The sequence below is a fragment of the Apium graveolens genome, chromosome 6 (genome assembly GCF_009905375.1).
Source record: "Apium graveolens cultivar Ventura chromosome 6, ASM990537v1, whole genome shotgun sequence".
In the NCBI taxonomy this organism is placed as follows: Eukaryota; Viridiplantae; Streptophyta; class Magnoliopsida; order Apiales; family Apiaceae; genus Apium; species Apium graveolens.
In genome coordinates this window covers 116921038-116944041 of record NC_133652.1, presented here as the reverse complement: position 1 = coordinate 116944041, position 23004 = coordinate 116921038, and the positions used below count along the sequence as shown (strand labels likewise).

General features: G+C 34.8%; 1 protein-coding gene across 1 annotated transcript; it reads left to right on the top strand.

Moving 5' to 3' along the window:
* The first annotated feature begins 16945 nt into the window (after positions 1 to 16945).
* On the top strand, positions 16946 to 20343 carry LOC141665408 (uncharacterized). The gene is made up of 9 exons (XM_074471393.1): positions 16946 to 17071; positions 17244 to 17336; positions 17397 to 17507; positions 17616 to 17902; positions 17985 to 18131; positions 18260 to 18361; positions 18459 to 18525; positions 18604 to 18702; positions 20287 to 20343. The coding sequence occupies exons 1-9, from the start codon at positions 16946 to 16948 to the stop codon at positions 20341 to 20343; spliced, it is 1089 nt and encodes a 362-aa protein (XP_074327494.1).
* Positions 20344 to 23004: the final 2661 nt, after the last annotated feature.

Below are 23004 nucleotides of genomic sequence, written 5' to 3'. Positions count from 1 at the left end.
TGTAAACTAAATGATCCTACGGATATGGCCGCAACCCTTGCTCCATTGCCCATACGTAGAATCACCTCATCTTTTTCAAGAGTCCTACTTCCCTTTAGTCCTTGCAACGAATTGCAAATATGAGAACCACAGGGGGTATCTAATACCCAAGTAGAAATTTGACCTAGTGACATATTAACTTCGATCATGAACTTGCCTGAATCAGAAGCAGTAGTCTTACTACCCTTCTTCTTCTTCAATTCTGCAAGGTAAACCTTGCAGTTCCTCTTCCAGTGCCCCAACTTATTACAGTGAAAACAAACAGCTAAATTAGGACCAGTCAACTTGTGAGCATCTAGTATGCTTCGGAGTGATAGTACAGAAGACATGACGAATATAGTAAATCTGTAAATGATAAACACATAACAACACTTAGCAAATATTCAATTTCATTTTAAAACACTATATGAATCGGGTCTTTATTCATAAGTGTCTTCCACTAGTTTATCTAATTTATTCAACCCCCTAAGTGAAAATTAAGCATTCATAATGCTAGCGGGAATAGGGATCCTACATTCCATTACACAACCTTGGCTGTGGCACGAAACGTCATGTGATGTTCAATAGGTAGACAACTCTTGTCAATTACATCTTATGTTATTCCCTAATATAACTTTAGCCTCTTGAATAATTGAGTCACGGCTGTGGCACGACAAACTCAATATTCTAAGTCAAGTCTAACCCAACATTTCGTACAATTGAATCAGTCTCCAAAGGCCCACGGCTGTGGCACGTACCGACCTTTAGATTCTAATTCAATGTACACATCTCTATGTAATAGAAAAGTATTTCTTATTTCGAAATCAAAGCCCTCGGCTGTAGCGCGAAACGACAATAATTCAAAAATAAGAACTACTTTCTACCATGTTGGAAGGCTTTGACCGACACAAGCCCGTTGTGTCATTGGCCAATTACTACTTGATATTATTTAATTTTAGAGGGATTATATTACGTTACAATCATAATCATATTATAAAGAGATTCTTCCTTTTAAATTAAATATTTCAAATCAATAATCGATAATCAGATGATTCCCAGATCGGGTGGAGCATTGTCAAGAGGCGTCACTTAATAACCCTTTCTTACAGAGAGAAATCTGTTGTTAACAGAATCATCCTTTCTCTCAATATTGAAAATTCATATTCAATTACGTGTTTCATAAACACAAGAATCTCATGATCGTATTCATAATATTTATTGTTAAGGCAAGAAACGATTCATATTCTAGATTTTCTAAAGCACGCCTTATATTGATTTAAGTTCACCTAAATATATCATCACATGGTAAACATATGTATATATCTCATATATAAAATTAAATGAACAAGTAAATGTAAAGTGCAATAAAGTAAATGTGTTTGGTTATGGCCCCATCCTATGTGATCTTTGTCAAGCTCATGACAAAGATCAAGGTCAATCTAATATGGTGATGGAAATAAATACAACTACTTATTACATAAGTCTTCTTCTTTATTTAGACTTCTTGTATGCCTCGTCTTCTTCTTTGTATCACCTCCATTGGATAGCCTTCTTGAGTCTTTAATTACATTACATGATTGAAAGTAAAACTAATCTAATGAACTTACAAGAATAACTCGAGTTACATTCGAGATTTATGATTACAAAGATTGACGACACGCAAGTCATATTTAAAACCAAAACCAAAACCATTACACTAAGGTCGAAAGGCCATAACCATCCACCATGCTCATACAACACATAAAAGCATGTTAAAACACATAATCTGATCTTAACATATCATATTATCCATGATCTAATCATAAAAAGAAAATATGACAAAAATCAGAAAAATCAGAATCAAATCAGAAAAAGAAGAATCACTGTTTACGGGAAGTAAACAACGTCAAACGCCTTACAGACGAGTCGTTGATAGCTTAGCTATCAGTTTTGTTCAGACGCTCGTTTACCTATGGAATAGGGTATTCGTTTGCGTAAATCGGACACCAGACCCAGATTTCAGCAAATCTGCAGCAGCCAATTCAGAATCCGTGTCTAATATGATTCTCATAATTAGAACAAACATAAATTATGTATATATCAGTATATATACAGATTACATAATCATCTTATGATTATACAACTCACATGAATATCATATATTCAAAACCTTACATATATAAGCATATTATATCAACATCAAATCATGGCGAATCACGTACATGCTCATATATCGAAAACAGTTAAACACATAAACGAACTAAAAACTTTTCGCAAGTAGCTCTGATGCCATTGAAGGGTTTCTAGCACATAAACGCAGCGAAAACGTAAATTTAATCTTAAAAAAAAACCGAAACCCTCCGCAGGATCCATGCAAAAAATAATATTTAATTTGTAGTTCAGTATGTTTACCTTAAGAAACTTTACGTTAATGGAAAGATGGAGGTCTTTAATAGCGATCCAAGAATGATAAACGGAGATCTTTAGCAACTGCTCCTCAAGTGTAAAGCACTCCACCGGTATCCACCAAGAAAACGATGTAATGAAGGAGGAGGAGATGGAGAGAATTAGAGTTTTGTAAATCTTTTTTGGTTGAGGCAAAAATAGGGTTTATAATAGTATATTTATAAGCAAAATTTTCAGCTAAAAATTTTCCCATAAAATATTATTATTATTAACCGTTTATTATTCTCACTAATAATTAAAACACCTTTTAATTATTAATCATTTTTCTAAACTCTTTAGAAATAATTCTCTCACTTGATTTAATTTTCAAAAATTAAATTCTTAATTAATAATATTAAGAACCTTTTCTTAATTAATTTATAATCAATTAAATCTCATTTAATCAATTATTAAATTTGCCAATTAATTATTTATTTCATAAATAAATAATTATCAGCCATTATTAATTAATTCCTCCACCATTAAATCATTCTCTTTTATGGTGTGACCCTGTAGGTTCAATATTAAGCCGATAGTAGAAATAAATAATAATAAAACTATTTTATCATTATTTATATAAATTCTCTAATTCATTAAATATGATTAATTAATTAATCAAATTTATTCTACATCGTGAGGGATACTTCTCAGCATATCGCGACTATCCAGATAATACGAATTCACTGCTTAGAATACCAAGAACCTATTCAGTGAGTAGCTACCGTACAATTAATTCCTTCTACCCTGCAATGTCACGATTAAATACAAGGCATGGAAATTGTGTCAAGCCTACCTTATTTAATCACTTGCTTTCCCATTCACTATGCTTAGTTCTATTTAATGTAAATTAGAAACTCCTTTCTAATTTCATTCACTCTGGCCAGAGATTCCTGAACTAACATAAGTGGATCAGCATTGAACATTCTCTTCCTACACTGGAAGGGGTAGATCCTTTATTGATCATACACTATCTTCGTGTACAAATTCCTATACCCAGTAGAGCCCTTATAATTGTCCCTTGAGACTAAGAACTAAACCAAAGCATAGTTCAGTGTACACAAGATGACTACGATGACCTCAAGTCTAAGGATACTTGTACAACTATCACTATGTGAACAACTGCTGACACGTGAGTGAACTCCATCAGTTGTTCAGTTGTGTGAGTCATGTTCAGTGAACTTATTCTATAATAAGCACATACATACTAGCTATAGTGTCACCACACAAATGTCTATGAGAACAGACATCTTTCATAATGAAGCAAGCATAGTATGTACCGATCTTTGCGGATTATTAATTACCAGTTAGTAATCCTACGACCAGGAACTATTTAAGTTTAGAGTTATCATCTTTTAGGTCTCATTATTATGATCTCATCACAATCCATAAAAAGCTTTACTCTAAACTGTGGTATATCTTATTTAAACATTTAAATAGATAGAGCCCGTAATAAAAACAAAACAAGTCTTTTATTAATATCAATGAAATCAAAACAGATTACATAAAAGTTATTCCTAAATCCTCATACATGATTGGACTTAGGACATATCTCTTTCACCGTTCTGATCCACATTCACTACCAAACTTAGTCGTCATAACAGCCCCTAACTATTATCATGCTATCCGAACTCACCAAGATCACATAATCAGTCCAATAACATTCATTGACACAGAAAATGTGATATTTAAAAATAACGGAGGTGTCTCTTTAGCTGACACATTACGGGCATGCTCAAAAGCTAACTTTTCTCAATCAGACTCGAATTCTCGAAAGAAAAATTAGGAATCTCTATCGGACATTACTTATAATACATATACGAAGGAGATGCACTCTAAACTAGGGCAGTTCCAGTCAATCCTCAATAAACGTCAGGGTTACACCTCTGAAACCCTTGACTAAACTCCTAGACTCGCTCCTCTAATTGAGTTGCTGACTCACATCTATATATAAACCTTCCTATACTCTTTTGACTCTACTCCTAACCTAAATCAGGGACTCAAACCTGTAGCTCTGATACCAACTGTGACGGCCTCAACCCCGGGGTCTGGAGTTGACGTCACCAACAATAATAATAACAATCATAATTCAGCCTAACTCGTTAATAATACCTATACTACGACCCCTTTACCAAGACCTTTTCCAGGTTTAAGTATGACTTAGGTTGCTCAACTAACACAACTCAAATTACCTTACACAATCCTGACCACTAATTCAATGCAGCAACTCAACAGACCTCATCTGGTCTGAACACAACTACCTCAGAGGAGCCTGACACGAAAGGAGCTGGAACTCTGCCCTGACTACCGCGCAAGAATCTTGTAGGCATCTGCAATACATATATATAACATTCTGCAAGGGTGAGCAATCAATTGCTCAACAGTACCACTATATAAAACAAGTAAAAAATGATTTAATAAAGCAGTGATAGGAATAGATTTCATAGCTAGTTAGAAAATAAGTAAACATTCATAACTGGATATTAAAACTAGCATGCTCCGAGAAATAACAATATCAGTCGTGTGCTGTATATAAATACCAAATTTTAATTCTTTTAGCATGTTATTTTTATTCTCAAACCTTTCGTTCCATTACATGAACCATAAAACCATTTGTACCGTTACGGGGACCCAAAATCATTTGTTCCGTTACTGGAACCACCAAATCATTTGTCTCAAACATGTTGATTGTTAAACAATTTTCAAAACTGAATCAATCAAATCTATTGGACGTTTAACGGGTGAAGATAGCTGATCAGTCTACCCTCACCGGACAGCGACTAGCGGCCATCCAGAATAATAATGTGTTCCGGAACTTGGGAAAAGACTAGCTAGGTCTTTCCCCCACGCTGGACTAATCGGTTAAACAAAATGCCCAACCTAATTAGCCACTTACTCAACCACATGTTGGGCCGTAACCGAATAACGCAACTCCAATAGATCAACTGAATTCCTTTTTTTTTGCCTCTTTCCAAAATTCCACGACATAGTTGGATCAAAACCTTCCACGATATAGGTGGATTAAAACAGTCTCTTTATCCAGGTTCCAAAATCACTGTTACCTATCTCTTTTTAAAACTATTTTGTCACAGTACACTATTCAAAACTCTTTTCATATAAATCGCATTTAGAGATAGGTGTTTTCAGAAGTTACTTTTTCCCAAAACATAATTTTAAATAACATTTTCAAATACAGGGGATCCGTAACTTAAAACGTTTCTGTTCCATTACGAAAGTAAAACATTTACCTATTCATATGCACTGAACCATAAAAGAATGATCAGGGGAACTTGCCTTGTAGAGCTTTACCACTACTACCGATCGACCTTGGACTAACTTGAACACTCGGCTTTATCGCCTTACTATTAGACTATCCTGGATCCGACTTCAACGTTCAGATCCTTCATTTGGAACCTTGCTATGCTTGTCGACTGATCACTAGAGTATCTTTAGTTCGACTTCACTTCTGGAGTCCTTCAAATAGAACCTACAGAGCCGAAATACCCTATGTTAGACGTCTAGGTATGCTTGACATATCTTCGCTAACAACCTACCCTTTCGATATCAATTCCCGACTCGTAAGTACACATATTATAATAGCACACACAACAATTAGGGTTCACATTCACGAACAATAGGTTCGGTGTTCGTTTTCGGAAAAATACATATACTCGTCATTTTACAAAAATTAGGGTTATTACTTTTTGGCAAAATAGTTTGCCATCACATACAATCAAATTTCGTATATAACATATATATATGTTTATAAATACTCGTTCGACGGCCCGATAATTACTGGATACGCTCTCGTATTTTTGTAGTTCGATTTCTCGGAAATTGGGCAGCACCTCCTTTATTTATCGGACTAACCCGTCGAACAACTCGACGTCAAATCAATCACAACCAAATCCAAACCAACTACAATCCAATTCCCAACCACCGATTTCAGTCAACAACGTCAATTCACAAATTCTCCAATACCAATTAAATATAATTATTTACATCTTATATTTTTATTCGTATTTTATATTTATTTATTTTAAAATATTAGGACTCAGATATACATCATCATTGTCCACCGTCGGCTCGCCGAGGCTCATCACCGACGGCGACAAAATTTGTCGGTACCCGACAAATTTCGGGTTTCCACACGAAATTTCACCGATAATCTTCAAACCCGAATAACTAAACCAATTATTAATTCGCAAATCATAGAAGCAATCATCGAATTTAAAACAATCAAAAACACAAAATAATATTCGAGTCCCTGTAAGAACAGCAAATTCCACAGGATACGCGCGCCTACGTGCTGCAACGCCGCCTCACCTCTCGGAAAAATCCGAGAGGCAACAACATAAAAATGAAGAACCCAACTGCGGCATAGATACATACACGTATAACCGTATATATATATATACACAACACAACAGGAACAAGGTTGAGGCAGGTACTCGGACAAAAAAAATCACGACTGTACTTACCGGAATCGACAGACACGGGGGAAGGGAAATCAGGGAAATAAAAAGGAGAAACAGGGATGGAGAATTAAGATAGGAGAAGGAATTTAAGAGGAGAAATAGAGATCATGAGAAGAAAAATAGATAAGTATCCTGTATCCCCGCGCGTGTGCCTGCGTGGTGATTATTTTGTTTGTTTTTTTTACATCTTCACAGAGCAAGTGATAATCTGAGAAGCTTACACGTACACAAACACAGCAAAACATAATCCTGAGAAGCAACCACGTGTCCTGCATGCCTGATTTTTCGATCCGCATTCGTAATTTTTATGAACCAAGTTGCACAAAAAAAAACTCGGAAAATTATCGAAATAGTTTCAAAATTCTCTAAAAATCCCGAAACTAATAAAATAAAATTTTCATAAATTTTAAAGCATTTTTGAAACGCAACTTGTACCCGCAATTCGATATTAAGGGACCGAGGTGCCCATAAAACAATTTCAGAAAATTACGAAAGTAGTCTTAAAATATTACAAATATCCCGAAATTTATAAAAACATAAATTTTGAAATTTTTAAACAATTCCTAAAATGCAATTCATACCCGCTTTTATCAATTAAACGAATCGACGCGCGGGTGAAATTAACTCGAAAAATTCCCAAAATATTTTTAAAATTCTCAGAATAATACGAATTTAATAAAATATAAGTTTCATAATTTTTGAAGATTTCCATAATTAAATATGGATTTTACCATTAAACACACTCAGAAAATCATTTATAAATAAATAATGAAATGAAATATTGATTTCTCAATTTTATAAAGTCCTAAAAATTATTATTGAAATTATAAAGTCATAAAAACAATTTTAGAGACAATCCAAGTGTTTATGGAAATAAATTTGTATTAAATCCACTTTTAAAAGTGAAAACAATTCAATACAATCCCATAATTAATTACGCAAACAAACTAATACACCATAAATCACACATAGATAATAATAAAACAACATCGAGCTGACAGAAGCTACACACATATTTTATTTACTTAATAATTCCATATTTACACATTTAAATAATAATAAAAAATATACGGGTCGTTATAATACCTATGCTAGAGATAAGCAGTAGTTGCGTATACCCCTATTATAGGGGACCCAAAGATGAACATTTTTCTAAACAGGGAGTCGATGTTCCCGAGTATAATATATGTATATTTATATATATATATATATAGTTTTCTATAACTATTAATCGAATAAGGTATATTCGATGGTTTTGAATAATAATCAAACTTATTTTCGATTATTAAAATAAGGATCGTACTTCCGTATAAGTATATCTTTTGTTATTTATTATTCGTTTCAAGTATGAGTTTTGAAACTTCTACTTCAATTATTTTATAAAGATTATCCTTTATTGGGAATATTATTTAAATAATAATATTCAGATATTTTCTAATATATGGAGACTGATTTATTTTATTAAATCATCATTACTCTAAAAATTCTTTAAAATGTTTTCGAGTCTTCAAAATGATTTTAAAAGTTAGAGCGGATCCCAAAACTCGTTTTCAAATTTACGATCTTCCTTTCGAAGGGGATTTAAATACTCGCTTAAAAATCTAAAGGATCTGGCTCTGTGCTCGCTTAAAAATCTAAGGTTATGGAGATGACCGGTGGGGGATTCATCCATCAACTAGTCGAAAAGGTTACTTAATTGGTACCTTTGCCTGATCTGCAAGATATCGGGTTTATGCCAAAGCTTTCTTCTTTCCAAATTTATTGGATATTAAAACTCTGTTTATAATTTTCATAACAGAGGTTTTCAAGGAAAGTATGGGATATATATATATGTGTATATATATATCGGGACTTAATGAAGTATCTCATACTTCATTTCTTTTGAATGATATTTCAAAGATTGAATCTATCCAAGTCTTATCTTGTAGTCTCATCTATGTGATGAACTATTGAAACTGATTATAGCTTGAACGGTGGTAGTTCAAGTAGTATTCGGAAAAGATATAAGGATATTGGAGTATCTTGTAACTTCATCTTTTAAACTTATATCTAGTAAATAATTATCTTATGCATGACAAAGATTTTCAGAAAAAACGTTGAGACAAGGTTAGATATATGAGATCACTTTGCAAAGATATTTTATACAGTTATAAACTGGAACTCTGTGTATATTATACATGTTAGAGGATTTCAAAGATTTTGAGAAGTATATATGTATATATATACTGAATATTTTAGGACTTCGTCGCATTAAGATATCAAACTTGGTTCATTTCTTCTTGACCAAGACTTTCATTAGTATAATGAGAATGCTCATATATTGTTAATTATTATACATATTATTTCGGCGGGCTTGTTGCTCACCCTTGCTTTCTTCTTTCATCACACAATAACAGATAGACAAGATGAACAGGACCAAGCTCCCAATTCGCAAGCGGATAGGAAACGTTCCGCAGTTTCCTGTAGGCGTTGATACCGTTGTAGCTGAGGTAGGAACTACCAATAGGCTAGGTTTTCAACTGTTGATGTACCAGACTAATGTATATTATGAATTGTAATAATGGCAAGGAATATGTAAATTTATTCAGAAACCCCTTTTGAGGTGTAATGACTTATAATTGTGGAACAAAATGACTTGTGTTATTTTGGTATTCATCTCTGAGACTATAACTTGTGGTGTGTCTGTATATTGTGGGGTCACAGTACGCAGTAATTGGTTGTTTATTTAGATTAAGTGTTGTTAAGGGAAATGGAACTCGTGACAACCCAGATCCCCGACCCCGGATTTGGGGGTGTTACAAATATTTTAAAAATTATGAATAATATATTTTATTAGTTTCTAATTATTCTGGGAATTTTAAAACTTACTTGGTAATTTTCGGGTATATTATACCCGCAAGTCTGTTCGTTAAATTGCAAATCTCGGAACGGGTTTGGGCTTGCAGTCGGTATTAGGGACACGTGTCAATCATTTTGGATACATGTAAAAAAATTATCCTAAACCACCAGTTACATGTTAGCTGTAGATTGGATAATAAAAATAAAATAAATATAAACAACACACACAACACAGTTATTTAATATCTCTCACAATCTCTCCACTCATCTCTCTATTCTCTCGTATCACTCCTCTTTTTTCTCTTCTTCTTCTCCTTCGATCACTCCTCCCTCTCCTTTCCCTCTTCTTCCTCTCCCTCTGCTCTCACTCTCTTCCTCTTATTCTTGGTAAGTCCGGTCGCTGCCCCTCTTTTCCGGCCCGTTTCCGTTTTTCAGTTCGATATGTTAATTGACGCACAGATATATATACTACTAGAAATAGTAGATACGACATCGGTGCTTAGACATCGGCATGTAATGCACCCGATGTTAAATGCAGTTTAACATCGGTTTTGTAAAAAGTGATGTTTAATACAAATACTAACATCGGTTTCACTTAGTAGCCGTTGTCTATGTTCAGAAATTAAAAAGGCCACAAATATGCTTTTAACTTTGACATCGATTGATTTTGTTAACCGTTGTCTATGGCCTTTTTAAAAAAAATAAAAATTACTTGTCTTTTTCCCCCCGATTTCAGTACACTTTCCCCCCTTTAATTTTTACCAAAATTTCACTAACCCTCATCTCTCCCCCCTTTTCCAAAATAACTCCCGCGACCCTCATCTCTCCCCCGACCCTCATCTCTCTCGTCTCTCTCGTCTCTCTCACCTCTCATATCTCTCTCATCTCTCCCCTACTTCTCTCTTAGTCTTCTTACCTCTCATCTCATCTCTCATCTTCTCACCGTCTCTTCTCTCTTTTCGGCCGAAACCCTAATTTTAGCCCCAATTCTAATTCAAGATTTGGAGCTTCAAATTAGAGCAAATTAAACTTGAAATTGAGCATCTGGAGGTAGACGCTTTGGAGCATCTGGAGGTTGGATCATTGAGGTTTTGGAACATTGAGGTTTTGGAACATTGAAGAGCATCTGGAGGTATATTCTTCTTTACGGTTTATCTCCCTCATTTTTACGTTTAATATCCTGTTTATCTACTTTGTGCATGCATATATTTTATGTTTTTTGGGGGTTTTATGTTTGTTTCTTTTTGGGGGTTTTATGTCCTGTTTTTGGGAATTTTATGTCAAGTTAAATATTTGAACAAGTCTCAGATATGAACAAGTCTCTGCATTTCTTGTTTTGTATAATAGTCATTTCTCTGATATGAACAAGTCTCTGTATTTCTGATATGAACTATCTATTACTTGTATTGTATAATAATTGTTTTGTATAATTATCCTTCTCACAGATACAACAAGTAACATATAATTTTAATTTATTTATTTATGGGCTGAATTTGTTTCAATACTCAAGTTCTCACTGAGTTTTATTTATGTGAAGGAAATTTAACAATTGTCTGGGCTGTGAATGTTAGAATTATTGGTTTTTAATTATGTGATATTTTCAAATATCTTGGTTTAATTTGTTTTAAATATCTTGGTTTAATTTAGTCTAGTTTATAAATTTAGTCTAGTTTTGTAATTAATTGGGTATATGTGTAGGATCTTAGAGTAATGAATTAGTATTATAAATTATTAGGATATCATGGTATATACTCCTTTCTAAGTTTATATAATTAATCCCTACAGTGACCAACACAAATTTGATATACCTTTTATTAAATAATTATAAATAGGTATGTGTTGGATTTTTAATATTTATAGTGGCTATCAGGTAGGGAAATTTGATGGATAAGACATGGATTTTGCAAGATAGGGATTCTTTAGCATTTGAAATGGGGGTGGAAAACTTCTTGATATATGTTGAAGAAAATTCTGAAGATCGTAACAAAATTCCTTGACCTTGTGGACGATGCCCCAATTTTAAAATATTCTCTATAAAAATAATCAGGGGCCATATCTATGACAATGGCTTTTGTCTAGGTTATGTGCATTGGGTTTGGCACGGGGAGACTGCTTCTACGGGTCCTAAATCTTCAAGTGCTAGTTGTCCACCTGAAGAGCAAGCTCCAGACCCACCTCCTGAGTAAGCCTTTGATGAAGCGTCAGAGCAAGATCAGGAGCATGTCGCTGCTTCAGGAACTGTTGATGTTTGTGAAGCGGCATATAACTCGGGTCAATATGATAATGATTCATATCAGTTTAGGAGGTTCGTAGCCGATGCTGAGCAACCTCTATATGAGGGTAGTGACTGTACTAAGTTAGAGTCGGTGTTGAAGTTGTATAACTGGAAATCTAGGTTTGGTATTACCGATAGTGCCTTCACTGACCTCCTTTCTTCTATTGGGTCTCTACTTCCCAAAGATAATGTGTTACCTAGTAATGCATATGAAGCAAAAAAACCCTTTCCAATTTAGGTCTAGAGTATATAAAGTTCCATTCATGTCCGAATGACTGTGTACTGTACAGGGTGTACATGTTGATGCAACCAAGTGTCCTAAGTGTCGACTTTCTCGGTGGAAGTTGACAAAGAAAGGTGTAGAGAGGGTTAATCTTCCAGCCAAAGTCATGTGGTATTTTCCAATAATTCCTAGATTTAAACGTATGTTTAAATCTCCTTCCACCGCTGAACTAATGTGTTGGCACGCGCAACAGCGGACACAAGATGGTAACATGCGACATCCAACCGACTCTCCATCTTGGAAAAATATAGATTATAGGTGGCCCTCCTTTGGTAGTGAACCAAGAAACCTTCGCTTGGCTTTATCGGCGGATGGTGTAAACCCGCACAATAATTGTTTATCTAATAGATATAGTTGCTGGCCAGTCATATTGGTGACTTACAATCTTCCTCCCTGGTTATGTATGTAAAGAAAATTTATGATGTTGTCGATATTGGTCTCTGACCCGCATGAGCCTGGTAATAACATCGACATCTACTTACAACCGATGATTGATGATTTGAAAAAGCTTTGGGAGGAAGGGAAACCAAATGTGTATGACGCGTATAACAAATCATTTTTCACTTTAAAAGCAGTTTTAATGTGGACGATAAATGACTTCCCTACTTACTGAAATTTATCCGGCTGCGTCAGTAAGGGTTATAAGTGTTGTCCAATTTGTGGAGATGACACCGTAGCTAAATATTTGACTCATAGTAGGAAAATGTGCTACCAAGGGCATCGCCGATATTTGCCTCTACATCATCCTTATAGAAGGCAAAAGGCTACTTTTAATGGACAACAAGAGTTTGGGCAGCCGCGTCGAACCCTATCCGGAGAAGAAGTGTTAGCAGAGCAAAAACAAATCAAATTTGAATTTGGGAAGAAAATGAAGAAGGCAAAGAAGGTTGAAAGTCTATGGAAGAAAAAGTCAGTATTTTTCGAGTTAGAATACTGGAAATTTCACCATGTTAGGCACTGTATTGATGTCATGCATGTCGAGAAGAATGTATGTGATAGTCTGATTGGCACATTACTAAATATGCGCCATAAGACAAAGGATAGTACGGCAGCCCATCATGATATGATGGAAATGGGCGTTAGATCTGATTTGGCTCCCCAAGTAGGAGTAAAGAAAACCTATTTGCCTCCTTCTCCCTTTACTTTGTCAAAGGCAGAAAAAAGGACTTTCTTGTCATCATTAATGTCGATGAAACTTCCATACGACATGCATCGAACATAAAAAATTGTGTTTCCATGCCTGATTTGAAATATTTACGGGCTGAAGTCACATGATTGCCACATCCTTCTCCAATAATTACTCCCGGTTGCAATACACTCCATTCTTCCGAAGTATGTTAGGGTAATAATTATTAGATTGTGTTTCATTTTAATGCTTTGTACAACAAAGTAGTAGACGTGTCAAAACTGGATAAGCTGCAGTCAGATGTCATACTAACCTTGTGCGATCTAGAAAAGGTTTTCCATGCGTCATTTTTTGATGTAATGGTACATATAGTAGTCCACTTGGTTCAGGAACTACGCTTATGTGGACCAGTATTTTATAGCTGGATGTATGCGTTTGAACGGTTTAATAAAGTACTAAAGAGTTATGTTCGAAACCGTTATTATCCCGAAGGTTGTATGGCAGAGAGTTACCATGGTGAAGAGTCCGTAGAATTCTGCACCGAGTTTCTTAGTCAGAATTACTCCACTGCCGGTCTTCCAAAGGACCAAGATAATAAGATATCAGGTCCATTATCCGTTGTGATAATAAAATCAGTGGAAGAGAAGGAGCAAGACGAAGCACATCTACATGTCCTTCTACATAATGCTGAAGTGTTTCCATATATTCTGTGAGTTTATGCACTTTGTTGTTTTCAATTCCTCATTATCCAGTAATTAGTCTTGTAACGTGTCTTTAATATATCATTCCATATGCATTTTTCAGAATGCATAAGGAATATCTTGAAGAAATTCACCAAGGGAAAAGGAAAAGCTTACATTGGCTCATGAGAGAGCACAATCGGCTCTTTGCTGATTAGTTTCAAAATAAAGTCAGTGTTGTATTAGGTTCTTTGATCTGTAGTGTAATGACGACTATTAGCTATTTAGGATTTAAAATTTCTTATCATATTTATAGGTGAATGATGAACTAAGGGAGAACAACAAAGGTGTTTCAAATACGATAAGATGGCTCGCTGCCAAGCCATCATTTTCAGTACTAACTTATCAAGGTTATCTAGTGAACGAAGTGCGATATTTTACAAAGGAACAAGATGAAATACGCGTTGTTCAAAACAACGAGGTGTCTGTCATTGCTAAAGCGGTCCAGGTGTCTAGTGCCAAGGACTTGAACCCCGTAGAAAGTAATTTGACATTTTACGGTATCATACAAGAGATATGGGAATTAGACTACCATGCATTCAAAGCTCCCTTATTCCTGTATAAATGGGCAAGTAATGATAAAGGAATAAGGGTTGATGATCTTGGGTTCAAACTTGTGGATTTTAGTCGACAAGGTCACAAAAAAGATAAATATGTTTCTGTTGACCAAGTCAAGCAAGTGTTTTACCTTGAAGATCTCGTTGATGCTACTTGGTCTATTGTACTGTCCTCTACAACTCGAGACTACCATGAATTGTATAATGAAGATGACTTAGGAGACACGACCATGGAACATCCCCCATTCTGTACTGAAATCCCCGCAACTGATGTCACTACTGATGATGTCGCTCATACTGCTAGACCTAATGTTGAGGGAATTTGGATTAAAAATACTGCTACTAAAACCCCTACACCTAATATCGATACTGAATGATGATGTAGCTTTATATAAAATATATATCTTAATGGTTATTTGGATGACTGAATGAACCATATATATTTGCCTTTAATTGTGTTACAATGTGTAAAATATATTGTTAAATTTTTCTTTTTTTTCTTTTGTTTTGCATTGTTATAATCATATAAGTAATTCATCCATAATTACTGATTGATGGCATTATTTTTTTCTTTAATTATTTGCATTGTTTAATTATACTTTTATAAAATGCTTTAGAGTTATTTCAGATGTGATTAATTACTGATTGCAGTTTAGGTAAATTATTGTTCTTGTATAGTTGTATTCGTACTTACTGATTTTATAATTTATTATTTATGCTTGACTGTAATTAATGACGGACTGAAAATACATTGTTCAACTGATGACTTTATATTCAATTTTATGCAGACTAAGGGAGTAAAATGGTAAAGAAGCAAAAAGCCAAGAAAGTAATTTTCGAAGAAAGTGACGGGAAAAATAACTCTGAAAAGGTTGAGGATGAGATGGTTCCTGATGTCAAAACTTCAGAGACTTGTAATGATAAGTTGGTAAGTCCCTCCATAATATCAAACTTAAAGTAGTGGTGAATAAACAATGACCACTTCTGAATCTGCAAAAAAAAAGGCTAGGAGGTGCGCGTGGTGTTTCAGCTCTTCACAAAGTAGTGGTGAAGAAAGCTCGGGGAAAGAAGTTTAAAGTTAGATACAATGAATTTGGAGTTCCCATTGGAAATGCCAGGCCTACTTTACAGTCTTACATAGGAATGCTCGCAAGGAAAATGATTCCAATCGACACTGAAAACTGGCCAAAAGTGGATTCTGATCTAAAAGCAAAATTATGGGATGATGTCCAGGTAAATTATATCTCTTGTTGACTTCTTCATTTTATTTAAGTTGTGACTATAAATTATGTGGCTAATTTATATTATGTGGCTCTTTAGGACACATTCAAAATTGCCCCAGAAAGTGAGAAGCTTGTGCTACAACTGGCAGGTGAAAAATGGAGGCAGTTTAAAGCTGATTTAACTGCAAAATATGTGACGCCATTTTTTGGAAAAAAGAAGAAATTGATGAAGCCTCCCAAGAAGTATGCGTTTGTTGCAGAGAGGACGAACCCCAAATGGCTGGTATGAATATATTCTACTAATAAAATATACAGGATTGCCATTTTACTTGCTAAATGATTAAATAGATTTTGGTTAAATAATATTTATTAATTTTAACTAATTTATTTTGGTGCAGGAACAACGCAAGTTACAGAGCAATATAGTGGGTAAACGGAAATATCATCACCGCTTGTCAAGGAAGGGGTATATTGGTTTGCGAGAAGAAGAAGTAAGAACCTATATCTATTTGGCTTTGCAATTCTAAGTTTTAAGGGAGTTTAAACATTTTCTCTTTTTTAACAGAAAGAAAGGGAACTTAAAGCGGAAAGAGAAACCTGATCGTGCAATTTTTTGGTGGAAGGCTAGGATGCCAAAGAATCCTGATGAGCTTACTGAAGAGCAAGTGAAAATAAATGCGAGAATTGTAAGTGATATTTTTAATATTGCATTCCCTTCAAAGATAATTGTGTCATAAATAATGCACTAATTGTTTGCATTAATTTTACAGGATGAGTTACTTGAAATGAAGGAGAAGGGTCAATTTGTTCCACATGGAACAGAAGATCTGTTGACTATGGTACTTCAGACTCCTGAGCACGCAGGAAGGGTTCGAGGGGTTGGCGGCTTTGTCACTCCAACAACATTCTTCAATTTGCCGAAAGCGAAAAAAACTAAAATTACTAAGGCATAGTTGTTGGATCAGTAGGAAAGAAATCAGCGGGAGATGGCTGAACTTAAGGCCTTGGTTAATGCTTCGAATGGTCACTCTCCTATGTTCTCTGACAATTCAAGTTGTCAAGTACCTGTTAATAAAGAGGGAGCTGCTGATAAGCGAAATGTTGGAGTTGCTGTTAAATCGCTGTGTGCCAAATAGTTGTTGGTAAATGATGTAGACTTTGTTGCTTTTGACCCCTCCCCTCCGAGCGGAAAGAAAATAAAATATTATTAAGATCTACTAGATATATGCCTACAGACTTGGGATTTATGCAATAAAATTAAATTGATCCCCCATTATAATGTAGGGTCCACAGTCATGTGAGCTTGCACTGGATTGCATAGAGAACATGGTTGCTTTTGGAACAGTTTTTAATGATCACGAAGAGATGAATGTTTCAGTACACGGAGTGCCTCTAAATCCCAGACATGTTCGTGTGTCGGTTGACGGACAGATCTAGCCAGAGGCGTCGGTTCCAGTGCCCATACCTGGTGAAATTGAGGTTGTACGCCAAGCAGTTGGCTCTCACGTAGCATGGCCTCGTGAATTGATCATCTACCCAAGTGTCGCGGTATGTTATATAAAAAATTATGTCAATATACTCTGAATTGATTGTTGCATTCTATAGTAGTTATGTCAATAATAACCGATTATTCTTGTTTTATTTAATTCTGTGTAGAAAAAGAAAAAGGAAGTGTTGCATGGGCAGTCTAAGAGGAAAGATGAGTTGCAGAAACTTCAACATGATTATAGCAAAATGAAGCTAAACAAGAATGTGCCAAAGAAGTACAAGGTGTTATACAAATATGTTGTAGTCTTCATAAAAGCCACTGGGGAGTCAATACCGATTCCATATGATTCGGACGTGTTTGGGACTGAGAAAACAATTTATATATTGCATGAAAATGTGAAAGCATTGTTGGAGTTCGATATGATTGGCCAAGCTGCAATATCTGCTTATATGGCGTAAGTTAATTTTTTATCGTTACATATTCAATATTCATGTTTTATACGGATATTATAAGTAATGTAATTCACTCCCTGGTAGGCTCTTGCAAAGACTGATTAAGATTGAGAGGAAGAATGATGATGTGGTCTTATATGGATTTTTCGATTTAGGAGCTACATTTACGTTGAATAAATCTTTTCATTCTTATTTTGTTAATCGGTTGAAAGAGAGTATTCCCTATCGCATGTACTTCATGCCACATAATCATAAGTAAATATTTTTAATTTAGACATGCTTTTACAAATTAATATATTTAGGTAGTTTTTTTAAAATTTCTGACTTGTGTTTTTCTTTTTTCTTTTTTATAAACATAGTTGCCACTGGATTTTGGTTGTAGTTTGGGATGGCGACATTTATATTCTGAACCCTCTGCCACATCCAACATATTTTGACGAGTTGGAAAAATCATTAACAGAGTAATATATTTCTGTTTACTATATATAAATATATATATAGTAAATATTCTCCCTTTTGAAAAATAATCATGTATATTATTGTTGTTCTGCAATGTAGAGCGATGAAATCCTACAATGCTCAAACTGGAAGGGGAAATAAAGCTCCTCAGATAAAGAATATTCTTGTAAGTTTTTTGTATTTTTTTATCACTTTGTAATTTTAATTAATTTCTGGAGCTAATTCAGATTTTATATTGTAACAGGGATCTCCCAAACAACCAGGAGGGGTTGAATGTGGCTATGTTGTAATGCGATACATGAAAGATATCATTGATGATAAGGAGCTATCTTTTACTACCAAGGTATATATGCAAATCATTTGCGATAGATGGCATGTAGAATTTTTTTGTGTAGTTTTTCAGAACAGATGAAATATGAGTGCCATTTTTATTATCAGTTTTTATTATTAGTGATTTCCAGATGGGTCTTCTTTTTATTATTAGTAATGATAGATAACTATTAGTGATAAGGAACTATCTGGTATAGTTTTGGATTGACGAAGAAAATTACGGTTAAATATAGAAAAGGTCCTCTTCTGGTTAAATTATAAATAGTTGGTTCTGTTTATATTTAATTATACATATGGCAATTCTGGTTAATAATATTCTGGTTGCTAATTTTACTCGAAAGTCCTACACAAGGCAGGAGCTGAATGAGGTGCGGATGGAGGTGCTTGAATTTATCCAAGACAAGATGTAAAAATGCTAAGTATCTATATATATAGCTTTCCTCTGAACTATATGAATTGATGTTGTGTTTGCTGGTGGTTGGTGGTTAAATAACGGATGTTTGGTGACAATTATATCCATCATTCTAATTTATGTTTGGAATTGTCGAAATTTGACAAGTGGTACATGTTAACTAGTCAAATATGTTTAGAATGTTGGATGTGATAACTAGCTAATTTGGGTTTTATTGTTTTTAGTTGGGATGTTTATTTTAGACTTGGAATGTAATGTTCGAATTGAGCTCTTGTTGGATTGAATGTTAGTAAATTTGGTATAAATGTATACCTCTATGTTTTTACAAATTTGGTTGGATGTATTGCATATTATTGGTATTTTTCTGGTTGAAAATGCAATTGGTTCCCTGGGCTATTAATAGTATCAGGATGGCATATGCAATTTACAGTACATTAACATCACAATGGTAATTTAAAACCGATGTAAAAATAAACAAAAGACATCAGGTGAAACAATATTAAAAGAAAAAGAACTACAAAAACCAATGTCAAATAGTCATCTGACATCGGTTCTGTAAAAAAATCAATGTATTTTAAGCCAAATAACATTGAATTTTCAATAGCTGATGTTTTAAATTTTACAATATTAAATATTAAACATCGGTTAGAAAAAACACTGATGTTAAACAAAAGGATTTAACATCACCAAATAAAAGAAACCGATGTCTAACCCAGTATTTTACATCGGTTGATAAAAGTACCCGATGTCTGATGAAGCATTTTACATCGGTCAGACAACATAACCGATGTCTGATCTAGACTTTCACATCGGTTTGTTTGAAAGATTTAAAAAAAAAATGTCTTTTAGAGCTTGTAGGTTTCATGTTTTAATGGATAATTACCCCATAATATACTCATATTCACCTAGAAATACTGTAATATAAGCTGAAATTTGTTGCAAAGACATCAGAATTATTCTTAAAACCGATGTATAACACTGTAATAGACATCGGCTGTGAACCGATGTCAAAGGCTGATGATATTTAACATCACACGCGAAGACATCGGTTCAGTTTTTTTTAACATCGGTTCTAAACCGATGTCTGATCCCATATTTCTAGTAGTGATACGTATATATGTGTGTATATGCATCTGATCAGTTGGGGTTATTATGGTAATGGTCTGTGTTTTTGTTTTCTTCCAGTTGCCACCGGTTTTTTCCGGTGAGGCGACCCATGCGTGTGTGGCGCCTGTGTATTGATGTTCCTGTTACTATGTTAGATTGATTATAATATTTTATTTAATTTTATAGGAATTATTTGATTAACATTTTGTGAAATAAAAAGATTTTCGTGTGGAAATTATTAAAGTTAATGACTGAAATTTATTTGGACACCCGAGTATTTTTGGGCACCAATAAATTTTGACGCCGTCGGCAATGAGCCTCGGCGATTCGACGGTGGACCGTGATGAATATTCTGAGTCCTAATATAAATAAATAATAAACTTAGTTATATTTTAATTCAAAATGAAATAGTTAAGTGTTTTTTTTAAAGTCGTATTGAGATGTGAATTGTGGAATTGTGATTGCTGATTGTGAGACATCGATTATGTTTCGACGGGTAGGCCGATAAACAGTGAAGACGCTGCCCGATTTTTGGGAAATTAAATTCGAAAATACGGGGACATATCCTGTGATTATTGGGATTACTAGTTGAATGTATATAACTTATAATTATAAATATTTTACGAAACATACTTGCATGTTGTGATAAAATATTTTGTAAGATATTTGACAACTCTATTTTCCGGAACGACGGGTATGTGTATTTCCGAAAATGATTATTAAACCGAGTTTTGAGTACGTGAACCCTGATTGTTATGTGTATTAAAATAATACGTATAATTATGAGTCAGGTTGTGATATCGTTTGGGTAGAAGTGATAGCGAGGATATGTCAAGCATAGTTGGTCGTCTAACGTAGGGTATTTCGACTATGTAGGTTCTAGTCAGAGGGCCCGAGAGTTGATGTCGGACTAAATATAGCCTAATGGTCAGTCAACAAGCTCAGCAAGGTTCCAATCGAAGGGCCTGAGTGTTGAAGTCGGATCCAGGATAATCTAATAGTAAGGCGATAAAGCCCGAGCATCCAGATCGGTCCAAGGTCAAGCAGTAATAATTGTAAAGCTCTACAAGGTAAGTACCCCTGACCATACTTTTATGTTTCAGTATATATGAATAAACTGTTATTTTATTTTCGAACAAGAACAGAAACATTTTAAGTTACGTATCCCCTGTAGTTATAATTATTTGTTTAAAATCTATTTTGGAGAAAAGTAACTTCGAAAAGGTACCTATCTCCGAATGAAAATGGTTTTGTGAACCAAATTTATGTGTGCTATTAAATGAATTGTTTAAAACTGAGATGGGTACGATTGATTTGAGAATTGGATAAAAATGATCAGATATTGGATACATAGAGGCCATATAGGCCTATTGAGGTTGCGTAAGCGGCTAACTCGGTTGCGCGCACTACTTAACCGATTGGTCCAGCAGGTCAGAGACCTAGCTAGTCTCTGAGTTCCGGAACAGGTTTATGGGATGGCAGATGGAACCATCTGGTGTTGATAGCCTAATCAGCGATCTTCATATATCCACTACGTATCTGATTTGGTTTTGTGATTCCTGTAACGGAACAGGTGATTTTATATAGTTGAAATACAAATGTGAGTAGCATGCTAAAATTTGAACTTTGGTGTTTACGCAGCACACAACTACATTTGTTTTATAAAGAGCATGTTAGTAAGTGATATCCAGTCTTGCTTTGATGTGTTTTTGCAAAAAGTTGCCTTGATTTACAAATTACTGCTTTATAATTCCGTTCCTATAACAATTTTGTCATAAATTACTTTACTTGTTATTCATATAGTGGTACTTCTGAGCAATTGATTGCTCACCCTTGAAAAATGTTTTATATATATGTATTACAGATACTTAGAAGACCCTTCCGTCGTAGGCAGGGCAGAGTTCCAGTTCCTCCCGTACTAGGTTCCTCTGAGGTGGTTGTGTTAGACCAGATGCGGTCTGTTGAGTTGCTGTATTAAGTTAGTTGTGTCAGGCTTGTGAAACGAGTTTGGATGTAATAGTTATGTAACTTAAATAATACTTAAACCTGGAAAATATTTTTTAGAAGAAAGGGGTCGTGTTTATGAGTTTGATTGTAATATATTATGGTTATTGTTGTTCATAACATCAACTCCTGACCCCAGGGTTGAGGCCATCACAGTTGGTATCAGAGCTACAGGTTCAAGTTCCTGATTTAGGTTAGGAGTCGAGTCAGAAATGTGTAGAAATTATGTCCTAAGTGTGAGTCAGCACCTCATTTAGAGGAGCAAACCTAAGAGTCAGTCAAGGGTTCCGAAGACGTAACCCTGGCATCTATTGAGTATTATATGGAACTGTCATAGCATTTAGTATGTCTCCCTCATATATATTTATAATTGGCAATGTCCGATAGAGGTTTCTAGTTACCCCTCTCGAGAAAACGAGTCTGATCGTGAGAGTCAGCTTCTGAGTGGACCCTTGATGTGTCGGCTAGAGAGACACTAATGTTATTCCTAATTATCCCATCTTTTATGTTAAGTAATGTTGTTGGACTGAGTATGTGACCTAGGTGAGTTCAGATAGTATGTTATGATAGTAGTCGCTGGCTGCTATGACAGCCAAGTTTTGTGGAGTATGTGGATCAATATTATTGTTATACCTTGAACCCATATACCCATCTCTTGAGACATATTTTGTCTCCCAGAATGATATTCTATTTCCTAATAAGTTGCTTGTTTTCCGCAAGAAGGGCAAGTCTCGAAGGAAGCAAACCCAAGGTTGAGTTGATTTTATCATGATCTAGATTCTCCTCCCTCCC

Bases quoted from the DNA above. Each gene is read 5' to 3' on its own strand.
- LOC141665408 (XM_074471393.1), top strand. From the start codon at position 16,946: ATGGCTGAACTTAAGGCCTTGGTTAATGCTTCGAATGGTCACTCTCCT. The intron at 17,903-17,984 runs GTAAGTTAATTT...ACTCCCTGGTAG, and splicing joins GCAATATCTGCTTATATGGC to GCTCTTGCAAAGACTGATTA. The intron at 18,526-18,603 runs GTAAGTTTTTTG...ATATTGTAACAG, and splicing joins CTCAGATAAAGAATATTCTT to GGATCTCCCAAACAACCAGG.